Raw genomic sequence first — 26,994 nt, forward strand, 5'->3', positions numbered from 1 at the left:
ATCCGAGGGAAAAAAAGGTTTGCCATCACTGTAATAGGCTGTTACATTTGCCAATTCCATTTTTTTCATCCCAGGCAGAGTGATTGGATCCTACTGTCATGTAAAAATCACAGAGTAGAATCAGTTTGTCGGTGTGCTTTATGGACGAAAATATGGCATTGACATTTTCATAAAACTTGTCCTTTTACTTCATCCAGATTGGTCATTGTGGGTGCCTAGGCACTAATCACTTTCCTCTCGACAGTGGAGATGCAGTGTCATGAGTCGGTCATTCACTCCCTTGGGAAGACTGGCAAGTTTGCAGACAAGATGATTTTTTTGGTAATATTTTTATTGTTTTTCTTTAAACAAACAAGACAGACAACATTTAACATTTAAAGGAGCTACCATTGCTCCGCTTGTCATAGAAGTCTAACTAATACAAAAAAAAATATCTAACTATAGTCAGATCAATACAGAAATACAATTATTAATATTCTACATTCTTATTAAATTCACCTCTGTATTTCCATCTTTATGTTATAATTCATATAACTCAAATGAATTCTCCCGTCTATAAAATATCATTTTGATAATATAATTAAACTAGTTAAGGTCAATTAATTAAGTAAATAGTAAAAAAAGCATTTAAAATTAGTAAATTTTTTTTTTTTGACAAGATGATTTTTAACCGCAAAGCCAACTCCAAATTCACGACGTTCGTTATTGCTGCATCCATACCAGAAGAATGTATAACTACTCCTGCTTCTGTGAGGTGGCCTTTGTTGGCTAGACAGATTTCACACAGGACCACAATATCGATGTTAAATCTTGTGAGCTCTCTGAATACCTGTTATTCTTTCTGGTCGATTTGCTAAGAGGTTGTCTTGAAGTGTACATATGTTCCATGTGCCAATGGTGAGTGGTGTCACCTTATGTTTTCTTTGGGATTTTGTTACTCGGCCACGTGAAATAGGATTCCCTCCAACCATGGCAAGCTGGACAGGGTTCTATAAAGCAACAATGATTAGGGCACCTTTTCTAGCCCCTTCCTCTTACTATGGAAATGAGCAGTGTGGTCTTAGAGAGAGCTGTTCAGTTACTCAGGTAGACACAGAATTCAGCAGTTGCTTGTTAGCAGGAAGACAACTATTAGACCTGAGTCCGCAACTACAGCTCCCAGTGTATCCACACCTATTGCCTCGTCACTCATCCATCCCCACAGGACTTTTCACAGGAATTGGGGTGGGGGATTTCAAGACTTCTACATGAATTGGATTAAAGTGAGGGAGAGGTGCGCATAGTCAGCCTCACTTTCTTTTCCCAGATTCCATCTTGGTCCAATAGCAGGAGAAGAGTCAAGACTGTTGGAGATGGGCTGGGCGCAGTGGTTGGCCAGGGTATCTTTGGTGTCTTGCCATGCTCTTAGCATATCACATCACTTGCTGAGACCGCCTTCATGAAGTAATCTGGATTTTATCTGAAAAAAAGGTCACTTAGTCTAAAGCAGTGTTTCCCAACCCTGGCAAGTTGAAGATATCTGGACTTCAACTGCCAGAATTCTGGGAGTTGAAGTCCAAATATATTCAAGTTGCCAAGGTTGGGAAATACTGGTCTAAAGACTAACATTGAAAACGAGAGGGGCCTTCATAATTTTGCAACACTATGTAGAAAGAAGCAGATTAGTTTTGCCTTCATGACCGTTGTCCTATTCTAGTAGATTTCATCTACTCAGTCTGCCAGAATCTGTCTTCACATGCTTCGGGATTGACTTGAAGGTCAATGACCCAATGGCTGGTTTGGTCAATGACCCAGGCTGGTTTGGTCAGCCTGTTGAAGCTGTTGCCCGGCGTGTGGCCGCTGCGCACGCTACAGCTACTACGAGCCACAGGTGAGAGCTGAGTGACAGATGAGGACCAAAGATGAACGAGCTTCCCTAAAAGCTGCCCTAAAATGAACTGCCGTAAAATGACATGACATGCTCTACATCAGGGGTCCCCAACCACCGGGCCGCGGACCAGTACCGGGCCGCGGGGCATGTTGCACTGGTCCGTGGAGTCAGCAGCTGCCGGCCCTCATGCCGCCACCCCCTCCCTCCAGCGCTTCGCCTCCCGCCGGGCAAGAGGCCTCGGGAGGCAGGTTCTGCCGGCCACAGGACGATGGACGGGACAGAGGGGCGGGAAGGACCGAGAGGCTCAAGCCTCTTTTGGCTTCTGCCGCGGGGCGCTTTTGCGTTTTTGGCTGGGGGGAGGCAGGAGGGCCAGCCTGATCCCCTCTCTCCAGCGCTTAGCCCCCCGCTGGGCAAGAGGGCTTGGGAGGTAGGTTCTGCCGGCCACAGGGCAATGGCGGGAAAGAGGGGCGGGGAGGACCAGCACCCCCATGCTTAATCCCGCCCCCAACCACACCCCTTTCCGCCCCCACCGGGCCATAGAAAAATTGTCTTGCTGAAACTGGTCCCTGGTGGAAAAAACGTTGGGGACCACTGCTCTACATCAGAGGTGCTACTCTTCCCTGAACACCCCATACAATCCTCGGGTAATTATTAATGCAAATGAATTGCATTATCTATACTTCTGGTGGATTCAGCAATTGTGCCTGTAACATAAAATGTGCGGTGTCCTAGGCAGATTGGAAACTGCACTGTTCAAATTTATATAATGAATATTTGCACTGGTTGGCTGGAAACAGGATTCCACTCATTAAACCCTCACTTGCCCACAGGGATCAAGAATTGGATGATGAAGGCAATTCAGGAATGATGCAGTAATGAGCCCACTAAATAAAAGCATGAGACTGAAGCCCTGGAAAATTTCAACACTTTGCCAATCCACACTGACAAGCTGAGCACTGCACTTATATTTAAAGACAAGATGCCATAAATGTGGAAAGCATTTCAATTCAACAAGACGATAATATCATCTATGCATTTCTTAAAAAGGGACAGTAAAAAATTGTAGCTCCAATCTAAATAGATGGCTAGCTTCAAAACAACTTCTTATATACCTTTTAAAACCTTGTCATCTGTGTGAGGGTCTCTTTAGTATTCCCTATTTACAGTAATGGGTTTTACTTATCTTTGCTACTGGTTTGGAGATGTGCACATGTGCATGCTCGTTTGTGTGCGTGCTGCTTCTGCACCTGTGCAGAGGTTTCTGTGCATGCACAGAAAATCTGTGAAGACATCTGGGTGGGTGGGCAGAGCCAGCCGCTGCTACTGGTTGCCCGAACTGGTAGAAACCCACCACTGCCTATTTGTAAACAGGCTGTAACTGGGTTTAGGATCTTCTTAAGTGCTATAGCAGATGTTATATATACCATGTTTCCTCGAAAATAAGACCCTATCTTATATTTTTTTGAACCCTGAAATAAGCACTTGGCCTTATTGCCATGCATGCAAAAGCACAGAGATAGTTCTTCCTTGCTTGGACAGGTTCTATTTCCAACATTTCAATGAAGAGTTTGAATACATTTTGGCTAAACAGGAGGGTGGAAGGTGCCATTGGTAAAACATTTTTATATGTTTTCCTTGTACGTTACGGATATTGTTCATTTGCAATTGGTTTCTTCTATTGGTTTCTTCTATTCATCTAGGTTTATCGAGTATCCAAGGTTTTGGGCCCATGCAACCATGGTACCATTAAACTTTAGCATATAGCATACAAATCTAATAAACAAACTTCTTCCTCTATCATTTCATAATTCAAAAGATATTCATATATTTTAGAAATAAGCCTTTCATCTTTGCCCAACATTTTCATTCACAACACTGCAAAAAGAATTTATTAAATAGGAACAGAAAAACTAATCAAAAAGAAAACTTAACACATCTTATTTTAAAGCAAGCATTAGTATAACAAACAATTCAATAGTAAAAACTGTAAAATGTTGCCAATGATAAGATTTACCTCATTGGAAGGGGAGGCAGGATTTGTAAAAATAGTCATCCAGTAGGACCACGCAAACATAACAAATGACAGGTGAAAAATCACAAGGTAGACAACTGCAATAAAAACAAAATACAAATAAAATTTCAGTGAAAACTTAGAAAGAGCAAAAACAATAGCATTAAAGAGGGTCAGGAGATTAATGCAACATTTCCTTTGACCTATTAGCAAAAAAATTTGGAAGACATAATTGTAGACTATGAAACTGCACAGAACCCTAAGTAACAGTCAACAATAAATCAATAATAATAATAATAATAGGGTCTTACAAAACATAGGCAAGTTCCAATTGAGTCAAATAACAACTGTAGGTAACTGGCAAACAAAAATTAGAGATTCAAAGTCTGTCTTGTAAACCAAAGTGTGAAATGATAGGAATAGAAACCATTTCAACCACAAAATGATGTTCCAAGCATATGAATTATTGCAATTTAATTGCTGTTATTTAATATCTGGAAGGAGGAACTGGTTCAGAATGTATGGACAAGTGAGGTTTTGGGCATTTAGCAGTTTCTTAAAGTAATCACACTGCTGCTGTTGCTTTCTAAATCCAACTCAAAATACTTATTACAATGTTCCCTCGATTTTCGCGGGTTCGAACTTCGCGAATAGCCTATACCACGGTTTTTCAAAAAATATTAATTAAAAAATACTTTGCGGGTTTTTTTCTATACCACGGTTTTTCCCACCCGATGACGTTATACGTCATCGCCAAACTGAAAAATTTTGCAAATAAATAACAAAAAAAATAATTATTGTTAATAAATAATTATGTTTATAAATATCAGGATCACTAAGTGTCTTATTCAATGGTGAGTACTAGTAATAATGATGAGTAAATGGTTGTTAAGGGAATGGGAAATGGTAATTTAGGGGTTTAAAGTGTTAAGGGATGGCTTGTGATACTGTCCATAGCCAAAAATGGTATATTTACTTCCGCATCTCTACTTCGCGGAAATTCGACTTTCGCGGGCGGTCTTGGAACACATCCTCCATGAAAATCGAGGGAACACTGTATTACCTTTCAAGCTCCACATGGCACATACTCAGATTAGTTGTAGGACTGCGTCTCGCTAAAGGTATCTACGCTCAGGTGTTTCCCCAAAAATAAAAATGAGTCTTATTTTCTTTGTGTCTCCCAAATAAACAATTCAAAGTGTTGGTAATGACCTATAAAGCCCTACATGGCATCGGACCAGAATACCTACGGGACCACCTTCTGCCGCACGAATTCCAGCGACCGATTAGGTCCCACAGAGTTGGCCTTCTCCGGGTCCCATCGACTAAACAATGTCGTCTGGCGGGCCCCAGGGGAAGAGCCTTCTCTGTGGCGGCCCCGGCCCTCTGGAATCAACTCCCCCGAGATTCAAATTTCCCCCACCCTCCTTGCCTTCCATAAGATGTTGAAGACCCATCTATACCGCCAAGCATGGGGGGATTGATTTCTCCCCTTACCTTTCCTGACTCAACATGAGATTGGTATGATTGTTTTAGAATTGTTAGTTACTGTATTTATAATAATGGGGTTTTTAACATGTTTATTTTTACGTGAAAGGACCACCCTTTGCTTGCAGCGCTGCTGCGGCATCATTTCACGTAAAAATAACAATGTTTATTTTTACGTGAAGACCTCCCTTTGAAGGAGCTGGGGAATCCCTCCCATGAAGAGATACCGGAGGCGGAGCCTTGACGTCACCGGCAGTTTGCTAAGGATGCCAAGGTGATCACTTCCTGGATTCCATGGAATCCAGGAAGTGATCACCTTGGAGTCCTTAGCAACCTGCCAGTATACGTGACGTCAAAGCTCCGCCCCGGGAATCTCTTGGTGGGATTCCCCGTTTGGGTTCGGGTTTGGTTCGGCCGAATTTTGCCTAAAGTTCGTCCGAACTTGCCGAACCCGAACACCGTTGGGTTCCCCCATCACTAATGGCAAGCATAGTAAGTAGTAATTGCACTGGAATTTTGTCTTTGCTTTTTATTTTTCTGGGTGTTAAAAATCAGGGCTCTTAAAAAAAAAAATAACAGTTGATAACACAAGCCAATTTTCCTGATATTTCTAAATAGAGTCCTGAATCAAAGGTATGTTTTCCTGCATAAAGAATATATGATAGCAATAATATATGCAACTTGAGTTAAGCACTATAAATATTATAAATTGTATTTTATAATTACAACTTATGAAACTGGAAATCATATGTTGAAATCCTTGTACTTGTAAAATCCTTTTTTTTAATTTTATTTTTTACTTTTAGTTTGATTTTTCATTTGGTTTTAAGAGTTTGTTTTTACAGTTTTCCATATTTTGCTTATTGATTGTGCTGTGTGGTTGTTTTTAACATATAAGCCACTTAGAATGTGTGGCTCTACAAATTGAATACAGCTTCAGTTTCTGAAAAGGTCATCCTCTATTTCACCTGGATAAACTCAGTCTGCCAAGATAATTTGGTACTCATGATTTATATCTTTCTTAGGTCTTAAATTATGAACATTTATAGTAAGCAAAGTCCATGAGAAACTATTCTATCTTAATGCATTCATTCTTATTTAACATCTGCATGCAGTCATGTGTTGTAAATATAATACTCAGCTTTATATTTCAACTATGAACTAAACAGAAGATGTCGTTGATAACTTGTCCCTATCTCCTGGAGGCTGTTACAGCCTAGATAGACACAAACAGACTTAAATTCAATCCCAGCAAGACAGAGCAGTTTTGAGTGAGGAAGCCTTTTAGTTAGAGAAAAATTCTATCTAAATGACCAATTTTTAGATATACTGTATTAACGGCAATTGCAAAATTGTGTTGGCCGCCATTTGTGTTCTTTTACCCTCTTGTGCATACACAAAGTGTTCTGTGCATGCACAGAGCGTAAATGAACCCAAATGATGGTGTCCGGGGGTGGGTGGAGCCTCACGCTGTCTTCGCAACCGGCTCTGACCGACAGGCACGAGAGAATCGGGAACATTTCACTCCTAGTTTAACTCCATAAAATTCATTAAATCAAAGGCCCGGAAGGGACCTCGGTCTTCTAGTACAGTGTTTCCCAACTTTGGCAACTTGAAGATATTTGGACTTCAACTCCCAGAATTCTCCAGCCAGCATTCTCTGGCTGGAGAATTCTGGGAGTTGAAGTCCAAACATCTTCAAGTTGCCAAGGTTGGGAAACACTGGTCTAGTCCAACCCACTGCTCAAGATAGGAGTTCTTATACCATCCTAGATAAATGGTTGTCCAATCTTTTTTTTTTTTTTTAAACTTCAGTGATGGAGCATCCACAACTCTGGTAGGCAAACTGTTCCATTGATTAATCGTTCTCCCTGTCCTCTCCGAGGACTTGGGGCAGCTCACAACATATCAAAACAATAAACAGTAAAAATCCAATTAATATACAGTAGCTAAAAAACTTTTAAAAACTTGTAAAATCATGCATTTCCATTCACACAGCAAGACTTAGTATACTCGTTGGCCAGGGGGCTAGGGTATAATGGCCCCAAGCCTGGCAGCAGAGTCTTTAAACTTTTACGGAAGGCGAGAAGGGTGGGGGCAGTGTGAATCTCTGGGGGGAGCTGATTCCAGATCCCCCACCCCCAGAGAAGGCCCTTTCCCTAGGCCCCACCAAGTGACATTGTCTAGTTGACGGGACCTGGAGAAGGCCGACTCTGTGGGACCTAACTGGTTGCTGGGATTTATGCGGCAGAAGGTGGTCCTGGAGGTAATCTGCCATTTAGGGCTTTATATTCTATACTTATCTGTTCTGCGGGGCTCTCTGGTAGAAGCCTCATGAAAATTCAAGGGTACAAATTTCTGACACACACACATTTGAAAATTCAAAACAATGTTCTTTATCACAAAATTCAAAAGAAACAAAGCACCCTTTTTGTATTGCAAAGAGCACTCTTCCCCAGAACAACCTTGTAGGCTTTACAAGTCCCTTAATCAGTCCTTAAGTACTTAGCTAGTAGCTGTGAAGAAATGCCACAGCCCTCCTTCTTCCAACGAAGTGAAACACATACACACCTTTGGTGTCAAAGGCATGAAAAATCCACAAACAAAGTTCTGAAACAGCGAGGCAAGATCCTGAAGGACTGCGATCAGATAATCTTCCACAACGGCCAAGCCAGCATGCTGCTATTTGTATCAGCAGCTCTACTTACTGGAGCCCCACCCAAACACAGGTGGCCTCTCTTATCTCCTGTAATATTTCGTCAATTGGTCTCTTCGATGCATAAGTCTGCGCCTGCATCGGTCTAACACTTCGTCATCCGAATCGAACGAACATAATGGAGATTGGCTTCCTGGGCTGTGTGCCAAGCCCCCCTCTTCCAAGTCACCCCCACCTTCTTCTTCGTCCGAGGAAACTGCACTCCCTGACTCTGCCGGCAACAAAACAGGCCTACGACATGTTGATGTTTCCCCTGCCTCCACCTCCACATTTCCTGGGGCAGGAGCTGGGCCAGAGCCAACCACAACACCTATGTATTGTTTTTTTTCTGTCTAAGTGAAGGACCTTAACTTTTCTCGCCACTGAACTGCATCTTGTTGGATAGAGCCCATGCTAAAGTCTGTCAAGAGCCTTCTGAATCTTTATATTCTAAAATGTTGACATTATGTTTTTGTCTTTTAATGACCCCATAATCCCTTGCATCGGGGTGTGTTAGGGCAACCTAATGGAGTTGAGTGTTTACTCAGAGCCTCATTGGTGCAGTGGTTAGAGTGCAGTACTGCAAACTACTTCTGCTGATCACCAGCTGGCAGCAGTTTGGCAGATCGAATCTCAGTAGGCTCAAGGTTGACTCAGCTTTCCATCCTTCCAAGGTCGGTAAAATGAGGACCCAGATTGTTGGGGGCAATATGTTTACTCTCTGTAAACCGCTTAGAGAGGGCTGTAAAACACTGTAAAGCGGTATATAAGTCTAAATACTATTGCTATTGGCCAGATGCTCTTCCTATAAGCCCTCCCCCGAAAATATTTAAACGCATGCGCACCATTTCCTCTGGTTAGGATTAGGGAGACAGATCTGGAAATCAGGTAAGACAGTAAAAGAAGCCCCATCTTGCTCCACGTCCCCCCAAATAATAAGACCTCCCCCAAAATAAGGCCAAGCGCTTATTTTGGGGTTCAAAAAAATATAAGACGGTCTTATTTTTGGGAAAACACAATAGTAAGTATTACAAATAGCAATATAATGCTATTATAGGAGCAAAAATCTTTGAGACCGGCTTCTACCACATAACTCCCAGTGACTAATAAGGGCCAACAGGCTTGGTCTTCTCTGGATCCCATCAGCTAAAAAGTGTCAGCCCACGGGGAAGGGCCTTCTCTGTGGCTGCTCTGACTCTTTGGAACCAGCTACCTCCTGAAATCTGGGCTACCCTGACCTACTGACCTTCTAGAAAGCCATAAGGACCTGGCTTTTCCAGCAGATCTGGGCACGATAATCGGATGGTATACCATCGGGATCCAGCTATTAATGACATGCATAGTTTTTTAACTGTTTTAATCATTTTTAATTGTCGGTTTTAAATTGTTTTAAACTGTTTTAGGGGGTTTTAATATTACATTGTATGTGTTATTTTCTGGTTGTGAGCCATCCAGAGGTCCTTGGGAGTTGGGCACCATCCAAATCAAAATGCAAACGCAAATCCATAAATGAATGAACGGATATTTATATTATTATTATATTTTATATTATCATTATATTATTATATTATTATAGAATTATTATACAGTATTATTATATTATTATAGAATTATTATATTATATTATTATAGAATTGTTATATTTCTGGCCTTACTGCATGATAGATTAGGTTGAATGTGTGTGACTGCATAGTTAGGGGTTTTATTATGTTATTAATGTCTTTTAAATGGATTTAATTTTTTATTGTTAGATTTGTAATGTATTGTATTACTGCTATGCTGTGAGCCGCCCAGAGTCTTCGGAGAGGGGCGGCATACAAATCTAATAAACAATAAACTATAACTATAACTATTATTTATTCCATGGAAGAAACTGTATGTAAGACTTTAAGAATATCAGAATGTAACTGTATAAATAGTTGTGCTGGATCAGCCAAGGTCCATTTTAGGCCAGCATTTTTTTTCAGTACCAACCAGATGCTTCTCACAGGTAGGAAAGACATGCTTCTCTTCACCTGCAGCCAGCATTAGAAGGCACGCTACCTCCAACCCAGAAGCAACCATGAGTCAAGAATAAGGTTTGATAGATGCATCCTCTGTCAACTTATCTAAACTAAGTCTGAGAAGCTAAAGCAACATCTTTATGTCAATAGCTTCCAGTTCATTTACCATGTGCAGATTGCCAGTTTTTGTACTTTAGGGTTCATAATTCAACTGCATTTTCTGAATAGATTTATAAAGATAATGGAACTGCCAGTTACTGTAATTCGCTTTATCTCTTAAATCCCAAAGTTGCTGTTTCAGTGACTGAAGATTTTCTGTTTATAAACAACTGCAAATAGCCTTCAGGAATTGTGAAAGAAAAGACAAGAAAGAAAAGACCTTTGGTAACTAATTGATGAAGGGAGGGGAACTGTCGCAGAATAGTGAATATTTTATGTTTCTGTCACAATCTCATACCAAATGAGTAATTGTTGACCTACTTTCCAAGCTGATAAAGAACAAAAGTTTAAGAATTAGGCCTCAGTGCAAGATGGGGCTCCTCTTGCTGTCTTACCTGATTTCCAGATCTGTCTCCTTAATGCTAGCCAGAGGAAATGGTGCGCATGCGTTTAAATATTTTTGGGGGAGGGCTTATTTTGGGGAAAACACGGTAATATATTACTTATTTTATGTAAATTACTCTTAATTTATAGAAACATTTGGGACAAGGAACAAAACACTGATAGCACGTGTGTTTTTTCATAATAATGAATTTGTGTTTTCCTGTTGCTGACTATATATCTGCAAGTAGTACAGTGTTCCCTCGATTTTTGCGGGTTCGAACTTCGCGAAACGGCTATACCACGGTTTTTCAAAAATATTAATTAAAAAATAATTTGCGGTTTCCCCCCCTATACCACGGTTTTTCCTGCCCGATGACGTCATATGTCATTGCCAAACTTTTGTCTGCCTTTAATAAATATTTTTTTAATAAATTTTAATAAATAAACATGGTGAGTAATAATCTAAATGGTTGCTAAGGGAATGGGAAATTGTAATTTAGGGGTTTAAAGTGTTAAGGGATAGCTTGTGACACTGTTCATAGCCAAAAATAGTGTATTTACTTCCGCATCCCTACTTCGCGGAAATTCAATTTTCGCGGGCGGTCTCGGAACGCATCCCCCGCGAAAATCGAGGGAACACTGTATAAGCAAGAAAGCTTATGAGCCCTTTATTTAAAAAATCATATATGATCTATAGCTAAACCATTTGTTTTCACTTACTGAATATGATTAGTACAGCGTTAAAGTTCTGTAATGTGTATGATTTCTAAAGCAAAGAGTATTTTTAATAAACTCTTGTTACTAAAACACGTATACTCTATTACTGGTTGGTTTATTTATTTTATTGCTTTATTTACTGCCAACATTTTGGAAGAGTGGTGCAGAGGCCTAGAAGTGGAGCTCGTGCCTCAATTTCAATTCAATTTATTAGATTTGTATGCCGCCCTTCTCCAAAAACTCGGGGCGGCTTCTCCCAATAGCATAGACCCCTTAATACCCATAATACTCCTCTGATTGCCCTGACAGGGTCTCGTACACCCTTGGCAAAAATAGCAGCAATGCAGGATGGCCTCTGACCCAGCTCAGCAGCACTACTCTCCTTGATGGCTGGAGTCAGTCAAGCCTTAACAGAACGAGGGATGTCCTACTCCAAACTTCCCTCCTGGCAGAGTCCTGCCATGGTAGGGGTGAAGGCGGCAGAGGGAGAAGTGTGTCAACTACCGCCAGAGGCTGACACGTTCTGGGCTGACCAAGAATCTAGAACCTCCCACTGGTCAGAGGCGGGAAACAGTCCCATTGTCCAGGATCTACTTGGAGTGAGATGCTGTGAGTCCCAGAGTGAGGAGTGGACGGGAATCAGCCAAGCAGGCTGTCCAGAATTCTCCTCCGGCACCCTGCAATGTCTTGCAAAAGAGAATTCTCTGAAGACACCTCCGCTCTGGTGAACTCCTTCTCTAACGCCTTTTGTCGCTTAAGAGCCGCCTTCAGATCTGTCTTAGAAGCCTTACAAGGGCCCTGGGCTGTCTTAACGTTTCTTCATAGCCACCAGGCTGGCGGACCCAGCCAGAGCCATAGGTCACCCTATTGGAAGTGGGAGGAGGCCAAGACCCCTTATGATGGAAAGAAGAGGATGCCGCTTCACTAAACAGCGAAAATAAAGGTAAGGATGCAGCTGCGAGAGCAATTATGGGCCTTCCCAAATATGCCCATATTACTCCAACACTCCACAGTCTGCATTGGTTGCCAATCAGTTTCTGGTCACAATTCAAAGTGTTGGTCATCACCTATAAACCCCTTCATGGCACCGGACCAGGATACCTGCGAGACCGCCTTCTGCCGCACGAATCCCAGCGATCGGTTAGGTCCCACAGAGTTGGTCTTCTCCGGGTCCTGTTGACTAAACAATGCCGTCTGGCGGGACCCAGGGGAAAAGCCTTCTCTGTGGCGGCTCCGACCCCCTGGAATCAGCTCCCTCCAGAGATTAGGACTGCCCCCACCCTCCTTGCCTTTCGTAAACTCCTCAAAACCCACCTCTGTCATCAAGTATGGGGGAACTGAGACATCTCCCTCTGCCTATGTAGTATTTGTGTATGATAGGATTGTATGTATGTTTGGGGTTCCTTGTTTTTAGACTTTTAAATGTATTATCGTTATTTTTAGATTTTAATTATTAGATTTGTCCTCATGTACTGTTTTTATCACTTTTGTGAGCCGCTCCGAGTCTCTGGAGAGGGGCGGCATACAAGTCTAATAAATCATAATCATAATCATAATTTAATAATGGCTGAAGGTGGTAGTAGAACGCTAGAGCCCTTGCAGCAGGTATAGAGGAGCAGGAGACAGATGAGGGCAAACATGTTGGTGGTGATATAACCAGAATAAGGAAGATGTACGCAGTACTGGCCCTCAATGAAAATGAGTTTGACACCCCTGCAATATAGGATCAAATTGGGTGTGCAGTGACTCCTGATGGTCATTGTAACTGAAACCAACAGGAAGGATAAATTGTAAAGATAATGAAATTCCCTCCTGGGGATGAGCTGAAAGTCATGTGATGCCCAGTAAATGGAAACATGACATAACAGCTGTATTTTTCTGCTCTGGGGGCTTAAGGAAAGGTGGCTTGATTATGCCATTCCAATTCAAGACAGCTTCTAAGTAATTATCCCAAAACCTATTTTGGAATAGATCAAGATGCTTTTTTAAATGGCCTTTACCAATATGTTAATACTTTGGGATGCATTTAAGGCATTTACTTAAGATCCTTTATTGCTATTGCCTTAGCAAAAAAGAGATTTTGAGACTTTAATCTTATACAGTTGGAAAAGATGATTAAAGACTCACTTTTGCCTTATTCAAGAAATATCCCCCCCACATACCACCAATGAATTCTATTAAGTATTTATAGCAGCTAAAATTAAATTGGGGCTACCATTTTCAGAAAAAAAATGAATATTTGATGAAATACTGTATTTTAATCAGATTTATGGGGAATCAAAGAGAAAGCTAGAAAAGTATTATTTAACTGATTGAAACAACACAATTTTATATGTTATATATTGAATCTGAATCTATTACCTGTTTCATTATTTTTACACTATACAACAAATTATAAATTTCAAATGTAAGAGATCTCATAGGAAGAAAAACAGTACACCTATTGATTTTGTAAAACTTATAGGGACAATTCAATTAATAAAACTGAGGAAAGCCCTGGATCTGATGGATTTTTAGTTGAATGGTTTACAATTTTTCTAGATGTATCAGAAAACCTATATTGGTAGAGATTCACAATAAATCAATCTTTCTATATTCACTCTACTTTTATAAATTTCATTTTAGGAGGTCCACGTTATAAAAATATTAAAAAGCCTGAAAAAGAAATGTATAGGCATGCATTTATCTTAATACGAATGCTAATATATCAATTGCAACACTAGCTTTGAGGCTATAGAAAATGAAATTGTGGATAATTACCCATGTCAGTTGGTATTTATAATAAGTAGACACATATTTGATAATATCTATTTGACAACTTCTGTTTTGGAAATAAAACATGGAATAACACAATTGAAAGAGACCTTGGAGGTCTTCTAGTTCAATATCCTGCTCAAGCATAAATTATATCAGACCATAAATTATCATGGCACTGAAGAGACATTTAATAGAGTTCAGATAGAATCTGTAATAAGGAGATATGGATTTCTATAATCTCTTGTTCACTGGGTTACAATTTGGTATCTTCCCCTTTTGCTAGGTAGAGATACCAAATGCAGTTTTTCTTGACCACCAAGCAGTTTTGTAGAATTCCAAGGAAGCCTCTTGTGTCCTTTAATCCTTAATTTAATTGTTGAAACTTTAGTTTACACTGTCCTAAAACATCAAGCATGTAAGGCGTATCATGGTGGAACTAAACTACAATGATATAATGACCATCATAGTTCCCTCTAAGCTGAGCAGTGAGCAATCGCTCACTTAAAAATCATCATCAACTCAGAGTTTTCCAAACCTGCCCAGAAGCCGAGAGGGAAAGAGTGAGAGGGAAGGAGAGAGAGAGAGGGAAGGAGAGAGAGAGGAAGAGAGGAAGAGAGAGAAACAGATAGAAAAAAGAGAGGAAGGAAAAGAAAAAGAAAAAGAATGGGAGTAAGGAAGAGAGAAAGAAAGTCAAAATCTAGTTTGAAACTAGCTCAACTATTTAAGTGGCATTTTGATATTGATAGAGTTGCCCTATTATGAGCTCACTGTTATAGACACACAGTACAGTATTTTATTTTGAAATTCTCTGATTCAAAACAGGGTGGGTTTTTTATTCGTTTGTTTGTTTGTTTATTTATTTATTATTTCTGTGCCACCCAGTCCCGAAGGGACTGCCGCTCAGACACTATACTTTTCCGCCCACCCCCCCAAAAAATTAGAGGGAACACTGATGACCATTCCGGGTAATTCTGAAATATTGTTACTGAAGTTGTATAGCAATATAGTTTATATTCCTGTTAAGACTACTAACTGGAAACCATTTAATGTGGTGTAGTTTTAGTTTTATGATATATGTTGACTATAGCAAAGAATTACAATTTACATTTCCCCCCTGCTTTTCTCATGACAGACTCTAGGAGAAAAAAAGATCCATTTTTCTAACTTTTATTCCAGATTCTGTAATTGTCAACTCAGACTATTTTTCACAACAGTTGGCTGGTCTATGCATATCCCTATTAGGAATGATTAAATAAGGATTCCTTTTCTAGATACCCTTTGAGAAACTTACTTCACAAGAAGCCAAGGACTTAATTTCTTTAATAAGAACAGGATTGCATTGGAGCACCTAAATCTTGATGACCAGAAAAAATTGAAGTATATTTTTGGGGAAGTCTCTTTTCTAAAGCTGGATTTATTTATTTATTTATTTGTTTGTTTGTTTGTTTATTAAATTTGTATGCCGCCCCTCTCCGTAGACTCGGGGCGGCTCACAACAGTAATAGAAAAACAATGTACAATACAAAACTAATAATTAAAACTAAAAACACATAATTTAAAAAACATGCACACAACATACCATACATAAACAATATAGGCCTGTGGAAGTTATCTCAGTTTCCCCATGCCTGACAGCAGAGGTGGGTTTTAAGGAGTTTATGAAAGGCAAGGAGGGTGGGGGCAGTTCTAATCTCAGGGGGGAGCTGGTTCCAGAGGGTCGGGGCCGCCACAGAGAAGGCTCTTCCCCTGGGACCCGCCAAACGACATTGTTTAGTCCAGTGGTCCCCAACCTTTTTTCCACCAGGGACCAGTTTTAGCAAGACAATTTTTCTATGGCCTGGTGGGGGTGGAAAGGGGTGTGGTTGGGGGGTGGGATTAAGCATGGGGGTGCCGGTCCTCCCCTCTGTCCCGCCCATCGCCCTGTGGCCAACAGAACCTGCCTCCCGAGCCCTCTTGGGAGGCAAAGCACTGGAGGGAGGGGGCGGCGGCAGGAGGGGCGGCAGCTGCTGATTCCGCGGACCGGTGCAACATGCCCCGCGGCCTGGTACTGGTCCACGGCCCAGCTGTTGGGGACCCCTGGTTCAGTCGACAGGACCCGGAGAGTGATATCAGCAAAGGTTTATTCATTTTTCCTTCCTTGGACACTAGAAAACTGATTGGCAGGCTAAGATGGGAACTCTTCTACTTGCTATTTTTTAATCTCTCTCTAAAACCTGCTGCTTTCAAGCATCTTTTTTCCCCTTTTTTCTCCCATTACTATCTTTCCAGATATTATTAGCAGCAGCAGTGCTAAAGGAACATGAGTAGTTGCTACTATCATCTTTGATCTTAAGAAGATATTCCTTCTAGAATCACCCAGGCGACAAGTTCCTGACACTTAATTACATCTGCGGATAGATTTTTAGAAGAACAAATTAGTTTACTTTTTAAATAGATAGTCTTATATGATTTCAGATGTCAAAAGGAAATTTCTTTATTCTTCTCTAATTAAACATCTGTTCCCTTCTCCCTGCAGCCTTTCTCCATTTCCTCACAACATCTGTAACTGGATTTTCCCTACCATTTTCCATAGGAAAAAAAAACAAAGAACAAACAATCCAGTCCCATTATTTTGTATTTTAAAAGTTGTTAAGGAAGAAGAGGCATTGCTGGGGAAAGCAGAACATTCTGGGGTGGGATTTGTAGGGAAATCATTCCTAATAGGGATATGCATAGACCAGCCAACTGTTGTGAAAAACAGTCTGAGTTGACAATTACAGAATCTGGAATAAAAGTTAGAAAAATGGATCTTTTTTCTCCTAGAGTCTGTCATGAGAAAAGCAGGGGGGGAAATGTAAATTGTAATTCCTTGTTATAGTCAACATATATCATAAAACTAAAACTACACCACATTAAATTGTTTCCAATTAGTAGTCTTAACAGGAGTATAAACTATATTGCTATACCACTTCAGTAACAATATTTCAGAATTACCCGAAATGGTCATTACTATATATCATTGTCATGTAAAGTAGTTTAAATGTTTGAAATCTGCATGTTAGTATAGATAATTTGAACCTCATAGGTGACACTGCAGCAGTATTACAGTTTACATTTGGACCAATTCAAACATTTGGAAAATTGTAATTTGTGCCATTAGTTGTTTTTAATTATTTGTATCCCACCTTATTTTTTCAAATAACTCAAGGCGGCAAAGATATACCAGTGTTTCCCAACCTTGAGATATCTGGACTTCAACTCCCAGAATTCTCCAGCCAGCATTTGCTGGCTGGGGAATTCTGGGAGTTGAAGTCCAAATATCTTCAAGTTGCCAAGATTGGGAAACAGTGAGATATACAACACACCTTCCAACTCCTGTTTTCCTCACAATAACAACAACCCTGTGAGGTGGGTTAATGCAGTATAGGGCAGAGTGATTGGCCCAAAGTCACCTAATTTGCTTTCATGGCTAAAGCAGGGCTTGAATTCATAGTCTCCTGCTTTCTAATCTGGGGCCTTAGCCACTAGGGCTAGGCCAAACTATTCTGGTGAATGTAGGTTAGAGGGCACATCAATATTTATTGGATTGAAAATGGAAAGTACTCTGCATATTTTTTGACATACTTTCTGGCTGGAATATTTTTGTTTACTTAGCTCAGCAATTCTTGCGGATGCTTAATTTGATGAATGGCAAACTTATGATGCTTCAAAAAATGGAGTAATTTTAGATTTTAGGCAAACGTCAGCAATATTTCTGTTGCCAAAGTGCCATTTTTTCAAGTGAGTGAATGGCCTGATGCTGAAATTACATTTGTTTTCTTTCCAAAACTCAAGCAATTAGTAATTTTGCAAGATAAAACTCAAATATTCTATGACTTGACATGTGCACAGAAATAAAATGTTTTACAAAGAAAGAATCATACCTTTTTCTCCAATTGAGGTAATTGTAACTGGAGGAAAAACAAAACAAATGTGAGTCAATTTTAGAAATCAGGCATATTAATAAAACACAATTTATTCAAACATATATATATATTAAGTTAATGGAAGAGAATGTACATTTTGTCGTTCTCTACTCCAAAATAACCTATTTATTTACACAGGTAATAACAAAACAATTATGGGGTGGTGCCCATTTTTCCCTAGGGAAAAGAAGAAATTATTTTGTTTGCCTGCCACTGGTAAACAATTCCTCATTTGTCTGTCCATAGCACGTATGCTTCTGACAAACAAACATGCTGAATCAGTAGTTCCTTCAATTGTGTTTATTTCACGCTTCCTTCAAGAGATGAAGATTAGTAAACTGAAAAGATGAAAGTTATACAATGGCAGCAGACAAAAATTCAGGCGCAGGACCCCATTTTAAATGATCAAATTGCAGCTTAATCAATTAAAGTGATAACAAATCTAAGACTTCTCCCAGCTGCATCGTTCTTGGTGTGCAATAATCAGTTAAAAATTCCTCATTTAAAATGTTAAATTTTTATTCCACCAATCGGCAAGAGTTCAAGGTGGTATAAACTACCCTGCCTACTCCAATTTTACCACACAACCCCCTTGGGAGGTAGCTTGGGCTGAGAAAGAACAGTCTAAAGTTTTAGAACACTAAGTTTTTATGTCTGAGAATGGACTTGAAGCTGCATCTTCCGTAAAATGCTGAAGACCCACTTTTGTCACCAGGTGTGGGGATAATTACCATCTTTCCCCCTTTTTTAATTATGTTTTTGGCCTTACTGTATGATAAATTAGGTTGAATGCCTATGGCTGCATAGTTAGGGGGTTTATTATGTTATTAATGCCTTCTTAAATTGATTTAATTTTTTATTATTAGATTTGTAATGTATTGTATTGTACTGTTATGCTGTGACCCGCCCCAAGTCTTCGGAGAGGGGCAGCATACAAATCTAATAAACTATAAACTATCTCCCTGAATCAGCAGTGGGTTGCTCCTGGTTCGATCCGGTTCTATGAACCGGTAGCAGGAAGCTCTGCCCACCCGTCTGGAGTGCTTCTGTGCATGTGAAAAAACATTGCACATGCAAGCGTGCATGCGAAACAATAGCAATGTGTTTTAGAACCCACTGTTGCCCTGGACCCAGCATAGACCTATAATCCTTGCACCAGACTATGGTTTTCAGATTGAGAATAACCTAATGTTTACTAGTACAGTGATACCTCGTCTTACGAACCCCTCTTCATACGAACTTTTTGTGATACAAACTTGGTGTTTAAGATTTTTTTTGCCTCTTCTTCCGAACTATTTTCACCGTATAAACTTGAGCCACCGCTGCTGGGATGCCCCGCCTCTGGACTTCCGTTGCCAGCCGAAGCACTGGGACTCCCCTGAGCCTCCCCTTGCTGGGAATCCCCGCCTCCGGACTTCCATTGCCAACCAAAGCGCCTGTTCTTGCTGAGATTCCCTTCGTTTTTGCCGATGCTGCTTTGAATCCTAGCGAGGGGAGGCTCAGGGAAATCCCAGCAATGCAAGAATGGGCACTTTGGCTGGCAACGGAAGTCCGGAGGTGGGGTTTCCCAGCGAGGGGAGGCTCAGGGGAATCCCAGCGCTTCGGCTGGCAATGGAAGTCCGGAGGCGGGGATTCCCAGCGCCGCAAGGCAAAAGGGGTGACTTTTGGGATGGGGTTGCACGCATTATTTGCTTTTACATTGATTCCTATGGGGAAAATTGCTTCGTCTTACAAACTTTTTGACTTATGAACCTTGTCAGGGAATGAATTAAGTTTGCAAGAAGAGGTATCACTGTAATTGCATATATTCCTATCTGTGGATAAACCAACTCATGAAGTTTGAGCCAAAATACAAAATACACCACCAACAGATAAGGTTAGACTCAAAATTTTCATGTGCCTTAATTTTTACAATTGTCCTATTTGTGGATGGTGTATTTTTCATGGCATTTTGGTTAAAAAATATTGAGAGCTGGTTTATTTAGTGGTGGTCTTATCTGCGAGTATATGTGGATAATTTTAAAAATAATACTTTTTATTATCAGTATTGGTGGTGCAGTAGTTAGAATGCAATATTGCAAGCTGACTCTGCCCACTGCCAGGAGTTTGTTCCTCACAGGTTCAAGGTTTCTCAGCCTTCCAACTTCTTGAGGTTGATAAAATGGGGTCTCAGATTGTTGGGGGCAATATGCTCACTGTGTAAACTGCTTAGAAAGTGGTGTAAACACTATGAAGCAGTATGTAAGTTTAAATGATATTGCTATAACAATCAATTTTCTTTCCTTTAAATTTATCTGAATGGAAATAGGTACAATGGCACTGAATAGAATCAACTTTATATTTGGGTACATAATGAAAATAACTGAAACCATTACCATCTTTCCCCCTTTTTTAATTATTTTTATTTTTTTAATAATAAAAAAATATTTTTATTATTTTTTATTAATTGGTATGTTTAATATTTAGCCTTGAAATTAACACAAATATTCAATAAGAAGTTTAAATACAACTAATTTCGATGTTGTATTATTTGCTTGATAGCTTAATCCCATCTACGGCTATTCAAAACTTAATATCTGCAAAGCTCAGGGTAGCTTAACTCCATTGGATATAGGAGCTCTTAAATAACGTTTCCTTCTCAGATAATGATACCATCTTAGTTCAGCCTCAAAGAATACAATGGCATTTGAATAATACAATGCAAAAGTCTACATTAGAGCTAGTGTACTGTGAATAATAAAATATAATAATAGTAGTATAAAATCTAATAAAGATTTTTTTTATTCTGCCTTTATTACTTCATAAGTAACTCATAGCAGATCTAACATCCTTTCTTCTCCCATTTTTTCCCACAGCAATAACCTTGTGAGCTGGATTAGATTAAAAGAGGGAGGTCACCCAACTAGCTTTATGGTTTGTGTGTTGCCACTTAAGTTTTTCAATATTTTGTGTCTGTACTATTATTTGAGAGGTGGGCATTCCTGACTGCAAGCCACTAAAACTCTATTAGATTACGGCAGGATATACATTTAACTTCACAAACTCATTTTTTAAGTCAAAGACAATATTAGCCAGAAGTTGTCATTTACTGGAACAGGGATCCTAAATTCAGTAAGCTACAAGTCACCAGTTTGGATTGAAACTGGCAGTATTTGTGGTCAGATATCTTTTCAAAATAACAAACTGTGGTATTTGAAGTAACCTGGACAGTTCATGTACATACAGTGTTCCCTCGATTTTTGCGGGTTCGAACTTCGCGGAAAGTCTATACCACGGTTTTTCAAAAATATTAATTTAAAAATACTTCGCGGGTTTTTTCCATATACCACGGTTTTTCCCGCCCGATGACGTCATATGTCATCGCCAAACTTTAGTCCGACTTTAATAAATATATTTTTAATAAACTTTAATAAATAAACATGGTGAGTAATAATCTAACTGGTTGCTAAGGGAATGGGAAATTGCAATTTAGGGGTTTAAAGTGTTAAGGGAAGGCTTGTGATATTGTTCATAGCCAAAAATACTGTATTTACTTCTGCATCTCTACTTCGCGGAAATTCGACTTTCGCGGGCAGTCTCGGAACGCATCCCCCGTGAAAATTGAGGGAGCACTGTATGTGTTATGTTGTTTCTATATATCAAAGGACACAAATTATATATTTGCACTCAACTGACATTATGTGACAAATATGAATGGCAGCAACTTCTCCTTGGCAAACATTCAGGAAAAACAATTCACCATGGTCTTTCCTTTTAATCCGCCATTCTCCATTTCACCCCATGTCTGTGAAGGATCACGTCTGGGGGTCTTAACTTGCTCTCATCAATAGCAGAGTTACCTTGTGGCTAGATGGGTAGCCAATAAATTTAATAAACAGAGAAACATAGAAGACTGACGGCAGAAAAAGACCTCATGGTCCATCTAGTCTGCCCTTGTACTATTTCCTGTATTTTATCTTATCTTAGGATGGATATATGTTTATCCCAGGCATGTTTAAATTCAGTTACTGTGGACTTACCAACCAAGTCTACTGGAAGTTTGTTCCAAGGATCTACTACTCATTCAGTAAAATAATATTTTCTCACGTTGCTTCTGATCTTTCCCACAAATAACCTCAGATTGTGCCCCCTCATTCTTGTGTTCACTTTCCTATTAAAAACACTTCCCTCCTGAACCTTATTTAACCCTTTAACATATTTAAATGTTTCGATCATGTCCCCCTTTTCCCTTCTGTCGTCCAGACTATACAGATTGAATTCACTAAGTCTTTCCTAATAAGTTTTATGCTTAAAATCTTCCACAATTTTTATAGCCGGTCTTTGGACCTGTTCAATTTTATCAACATCTTTTTGTAGCTGAGGTCTCCAGAACTGAACACAGTATTCCAAATGTGGTCTCACCAGCGTTCTATACAGCAGATAAATAAATAAATAAATGACATTTATCTTTCCAGTAGCATCACGTTCAATAGGTGACTAAGTCATTATAACACAAAATACTATGTACTGTACACTATTTGAGAGGCAAAGCAGCCAAGTGACACTGAAGAAAATGTCACTACCATCCCCAGCTGGCATCTACCTGCACGGAGATAGGAATAAATCTCTCCTAGTGACAAAATAATGCCTCTCTGGATATGATTAAATTGTATTTCACCACCAGCTCCAATCCACCTGTTGAATGGTGAATGATGCTGGCAATTGTATTTTAGCTGTTTTTGAGTAACTAAATGTTGATAAACACCTTGTCTAGAGCAATTTGTTTGGCTCTTTTGAAATGAGGGATACAAATACAAATGGCTTAATAGATTTTAGTGAGGTTTACAAAGGAGATTGTCTTGAGGATTGAGCCTTTTATGATCCTTCAAATCCAACATGGATCGAAGCCAGCAATGCTATTGTGAAAACCTTGGCATCTTTTTTTACCTACCCTGAATCATCTGTACTCCATGTGCTGGTACTAATAAGTTCTGACTTATTTTATAATAACAACTTATTTTGGAATTTCAAGCTATTGGCTGGCTCACTGACTATTTCTAGGAATAATAATTATTATTCCTAGAAATAATCAGTGAGCCAGCCAAAAGCTTGAATTATAATTATAATTAAATACATTCCAAGTTGCTCAGGACTCTGTCATTTTTACATCTCTTTCATTATGATAGTTTTTGTTTTCCCAATTTATAATATACATGCGTATGTTTCAGAGGTGGGTTGCTCTTGGTTTGGACCAGTTCGATAGAACCGATAGCGGGAATTCCCCGTTTTCCAAATCGGGGGCAATTGCTGGCTGGCCACGCCCCCTAACCACCTTTTTCGGCGGCGCCATAGGTGCCACTACCTTGTTTTTAGCTTTTGTGCATGCGCAGAAGCTGGGTTTTTGGTATTGAGCATATTTGCACGTGTGAAGTGTTCACATGGCACGGGAGGAAGTGAACTGGCAGTGAGATAAGTTAGAACCCACGTCAGTATGTATGTGTGTGTATGTATAAATATATATGCCATTTATATATATATATATTTAAAAATATTAATAATAACAGATATACACTACATAAAACACAGTGCACAGTGATATGTGCTCCCACCACCCATCATCAATCATTCAGATCCCTCCACCAAAATGAGGGGTACCTTTTTATATCACTTTAAACCAAGAACATTACTATATTTACAAATTATAGAGTGATTCCAGTTTATTCTTTATACTTTGGTCTCGAATTCTACTAACCATGTAACCTCTAAACCTGTCCCATTTTCCCATCAGTTCTTTCAATTTATTTTCATTAATCGTATTCATATTTATATCCATAATTTCAAACTGAATGTGTTCCACCATGTACCGGTACCAATTTTCTATTGTCCATTTTGTTGCATCCTTCCAACCTAAAACTAATATTGCTTGGGCACTATATATATGCTATTTATAAAAGAAAAATATTTCTTTTATCTGAATCTGACTTTTATCTTACCTTACAAATTCAAGTTGAATGAGCTTGTTTGAGCAAACGATTGCTACTTGGAGCTTGTTTTCAAATTATGTAGGAATAATTTCTAGTATGATGATGAGAAAAGGAGGATCACACAACTTCCCATAACATTCCCCACATGCAAATTGAAAGCATGCTACACAGTACTTTAGGAACATTTGGATAAACAATTTTTCTATTTCAAAACACTTTTGGCCAGGATATATAGCAAACAAATCTTTAGTTCTAAATATGGATGGAGACCCAGGAATTCCAAGCATAATAAGACTTTTGAGTAAGATTGTAAGTGTGTTAAGTGTTTATCCCAGGCATGTGGATTTACCAACCAATATAACTGGGAGCATTGGATAAGAAGAAGAAAGATGGATTAATATGCCCCAATTGTATCCTTTCTATCCTGTGAAATCCTTCCAAAGCTCCTGTAAATTTTCTAGCCCAGAGCCAAAACAAATAAATATTCCAAGGTTTTTTTTTCTGCTGAATCACAGCTGATTTGGAATGACTTGCCAAAACTCCCAAAAGAAAAACAAATGTTCTCTTTTGTGGACATCCCTACCACTATATTGTATGAAAATTATTGCTAACGAAAGAAAATGGGAAAATTATCAAAAAATTGCAATTGTGTAAAGCACATGTATGTAAAGTACGTACAGTGATACCTCGTCTTACAAACTTAATTGGTTCTAGGACGAGGTTCTTAAGGTGAAAAGTTTGTAAGACGAAACAATGTTTCCCATAGGAATCAGTGGAAAAGCAATTAATGTGTGCAAGCCCAAAATTCATCCCTTTTGCCAGCCGAAGTGCCCATTTTTGTGCTGCTGGGATTCCCCTGAGGCTACCCTCCATGGGAAACCCCACCTCCAGACTTCCATTGCCAGGGAAGCGCCCATTTTGCGCTGCTGGGATTCACCTGCTGGGATTCTCCTGCAGCATCACAAAAACACGTAAGTCCGGAGGTGGGGTTTCCCATGGAGGGTAGCCTCAGGGGAATCCCAGCAGCACAAAAACGGGTGCTTCTCTGTCAACGGAGGTCCGGAGGCAGGGCATCCAAGCGGCGGCGGTGGGTTTGTAAAGTGAAAATAGTTTGTAAGAAGAGGCAAAAAAGTCTTAAATCCCGGGTTTGTATCTCGAAAAGTTTGTATGACGAGGCGTTTGTAAGATGAGGTATCACTGTACTTTACATACTGTACAGTGAATATTGGGCGTGTCCAGTTAACCTGTGACCTGCCGGATTATCATTTCCATAACTAAAGAGAAAAACAGGTGGGGGGGGGGGAAGCAGTGGCAGTGGGAAGCTAGCTTCCCCTTTGAGTTTCCTTGGGGAAAGCTGACAGTGAACATTGGAAATTTCCCTTCCTTTTGCTCCTCCTTTAATTCCTTTAATTCACTTTGCTTGTGGGAAGCTGGCATGCACAAAGCCAGTGGGGAAACCAACAGGAATCTGCAAGTCCAAAGGAGGGTTTGAGGTGCTCATGAGATGCTTTTGAAAGTCAGGGAAGGAACATAGGTGGGTGGTGTCGGTTGGAAAGGATGGCCACGGGAAATGCTAGGCAGGTTGGGGACGGTGCATGTGGGGCAGCATAGGTCAGGAAGAGTGCACGGGGGTCTCAGGGATATGTGAGAGGTACTTTGAATATAAGGCAGTATACTGAGCATAATCCTCTTTTGGCTGGGAAATATAATGTAGCTTCTAAATAATCTGTATCTGGCTTTCAAGGTTCCTTATACGGCATATTGATCACTAGCCGCCTTTCTCGAAAAAACACTAACCTCCATAAACTCTATTTTGTGTCTGCTAAATGTTCTGTCGGGCTCTCTGGTAGAATCCTCCCAAAAATGCAGATACAATTTCAGACACACACACGTTTGAAAATTCAAAACAATGTTCTTTATAATGAAAATTCACTTAAACCAAGCCCTCTTTTGGTATAGCCAAGAGCACTCGTCTCCAAACAAACTGGTAATTTGTACAAGTCCCTTATCAGTTCTGTGATACTTAGCTTGCAGCTGTGAGGCAATTCACAGTCCTTCTTCTTTCACAAAGTGAAACACACTTTGCCCTGGTTTAGTTTCAAAGCGGGGAAAAATCAGCAGACAAAGGTCAAAGTCAGGAAAGCAGTCACGAAACACAATGATCAGATAATCCTCCACAATGGCCAAACCCACAGGCTGCTATTTATAGCAGCCTCACTAATTACCACAGCCCCACCCAACCACGGGTGGCCTCATTTTCTTTGATAATAATCTCTCAGTTGTTGTTACCTATGCATTGCTCTCCGCATGCGTGGCTGTATCATTAACTCTTGTTCTGAATCCAAGGAGGAGCTACATAATTGATCTCCTTCTGAGCTGTCTGCCACACTCTCCTCCTCCCTGTCACTCATGTCTTCTTGGTCAGAGAAGCCTTCATCAGCAGATTCCACGGGGGCAAAACAGGCCTGCAGCATGTGGATGTCTCCCCCACATCCACAGTCCTTGGGGCAGGAGCTGGGCCAGAGCTAACCACAACAGCTAAAAATGGAAATTCACCGAGCCTGAACAGGAAAATGACGATCAATCTTTAATCTTCTTACCAGGTGTTCTGCCAGGCTCTATGGTAAGAGTCTCCCGAAAATTCAAGGGTACAAATTTCAAATACACACACACACTTGAAAGTTCAAAAACAATGTTCTTTATCGCAAAATTCAAAAGAAACAAAGCATCCTTTTTTGTATTGCAAAGAGCACTCTTCCCAAAATAAATTTGTAAGCTGTACAAGCCCCTTAAACAGTCCTTAAGTACTTAGCTAGCAGGTGTGAAGAAACGTCATAGCCCTCCTTCTTCCACGAAGTGAAACACACACACTTTGCTCTGCTTTGGTTTCCAAAGTCTTGAAAACAACAACAAAGTCCGGAAACAGCAAGGCACGGTCCTGAAGAATTGCAATCAGATAATCTTCCACAACGGCCAAGCCAGCACGCTGCTATTTGTATCAGC

At 39.9% G+C, this 26,994-nt stretch overlaps 1 protein-coding gene across 1 annotated transcript in view; it reads right to left on the reverse strand.

Moving 5' to 3' along the window:
• The window catches only part of ZDHHC20 (zinc finger DHHC-type palmitoyltransferase 20), an 83,691-nt gene that overhangs the window by 44,214 nt on the left and 12,483 nt on the right, over positions 1 to 26,994 (reverse strand). The window contains exons 2-3 of the mRNA XM_070749774.1: positions 17,987 to 18,013; positions 3,885 to 3,979 (exon numbers count right to left, since the gene is read on the reverse strand). Coding sequence (XP_070605875.1) covers positions 3,885 to 3,979; positions 17,987 to 18,013 — 122 coding nt within the window. The remainder of the gene's footprint in view (positions 1 to 3,884; positions 3,980 to 17,986; positions 18,014 to 26,994) is intronic.

Source organism: Erythrolamprus reginae, chromosome 4 (assembly GCF_031021105.1).
Source record: "Erythrolamprus reginae isolate rEryReg1 chromosome 4, rEryReg1.hap1, whole genome shotgun sequence".
Lineage (NCBI taxonomy): Eukaryota > Metazoa > Chordata > Lepidosauria > Squamata > Dipsadidae > Erythrolamprus > Erythrolamprus reginae.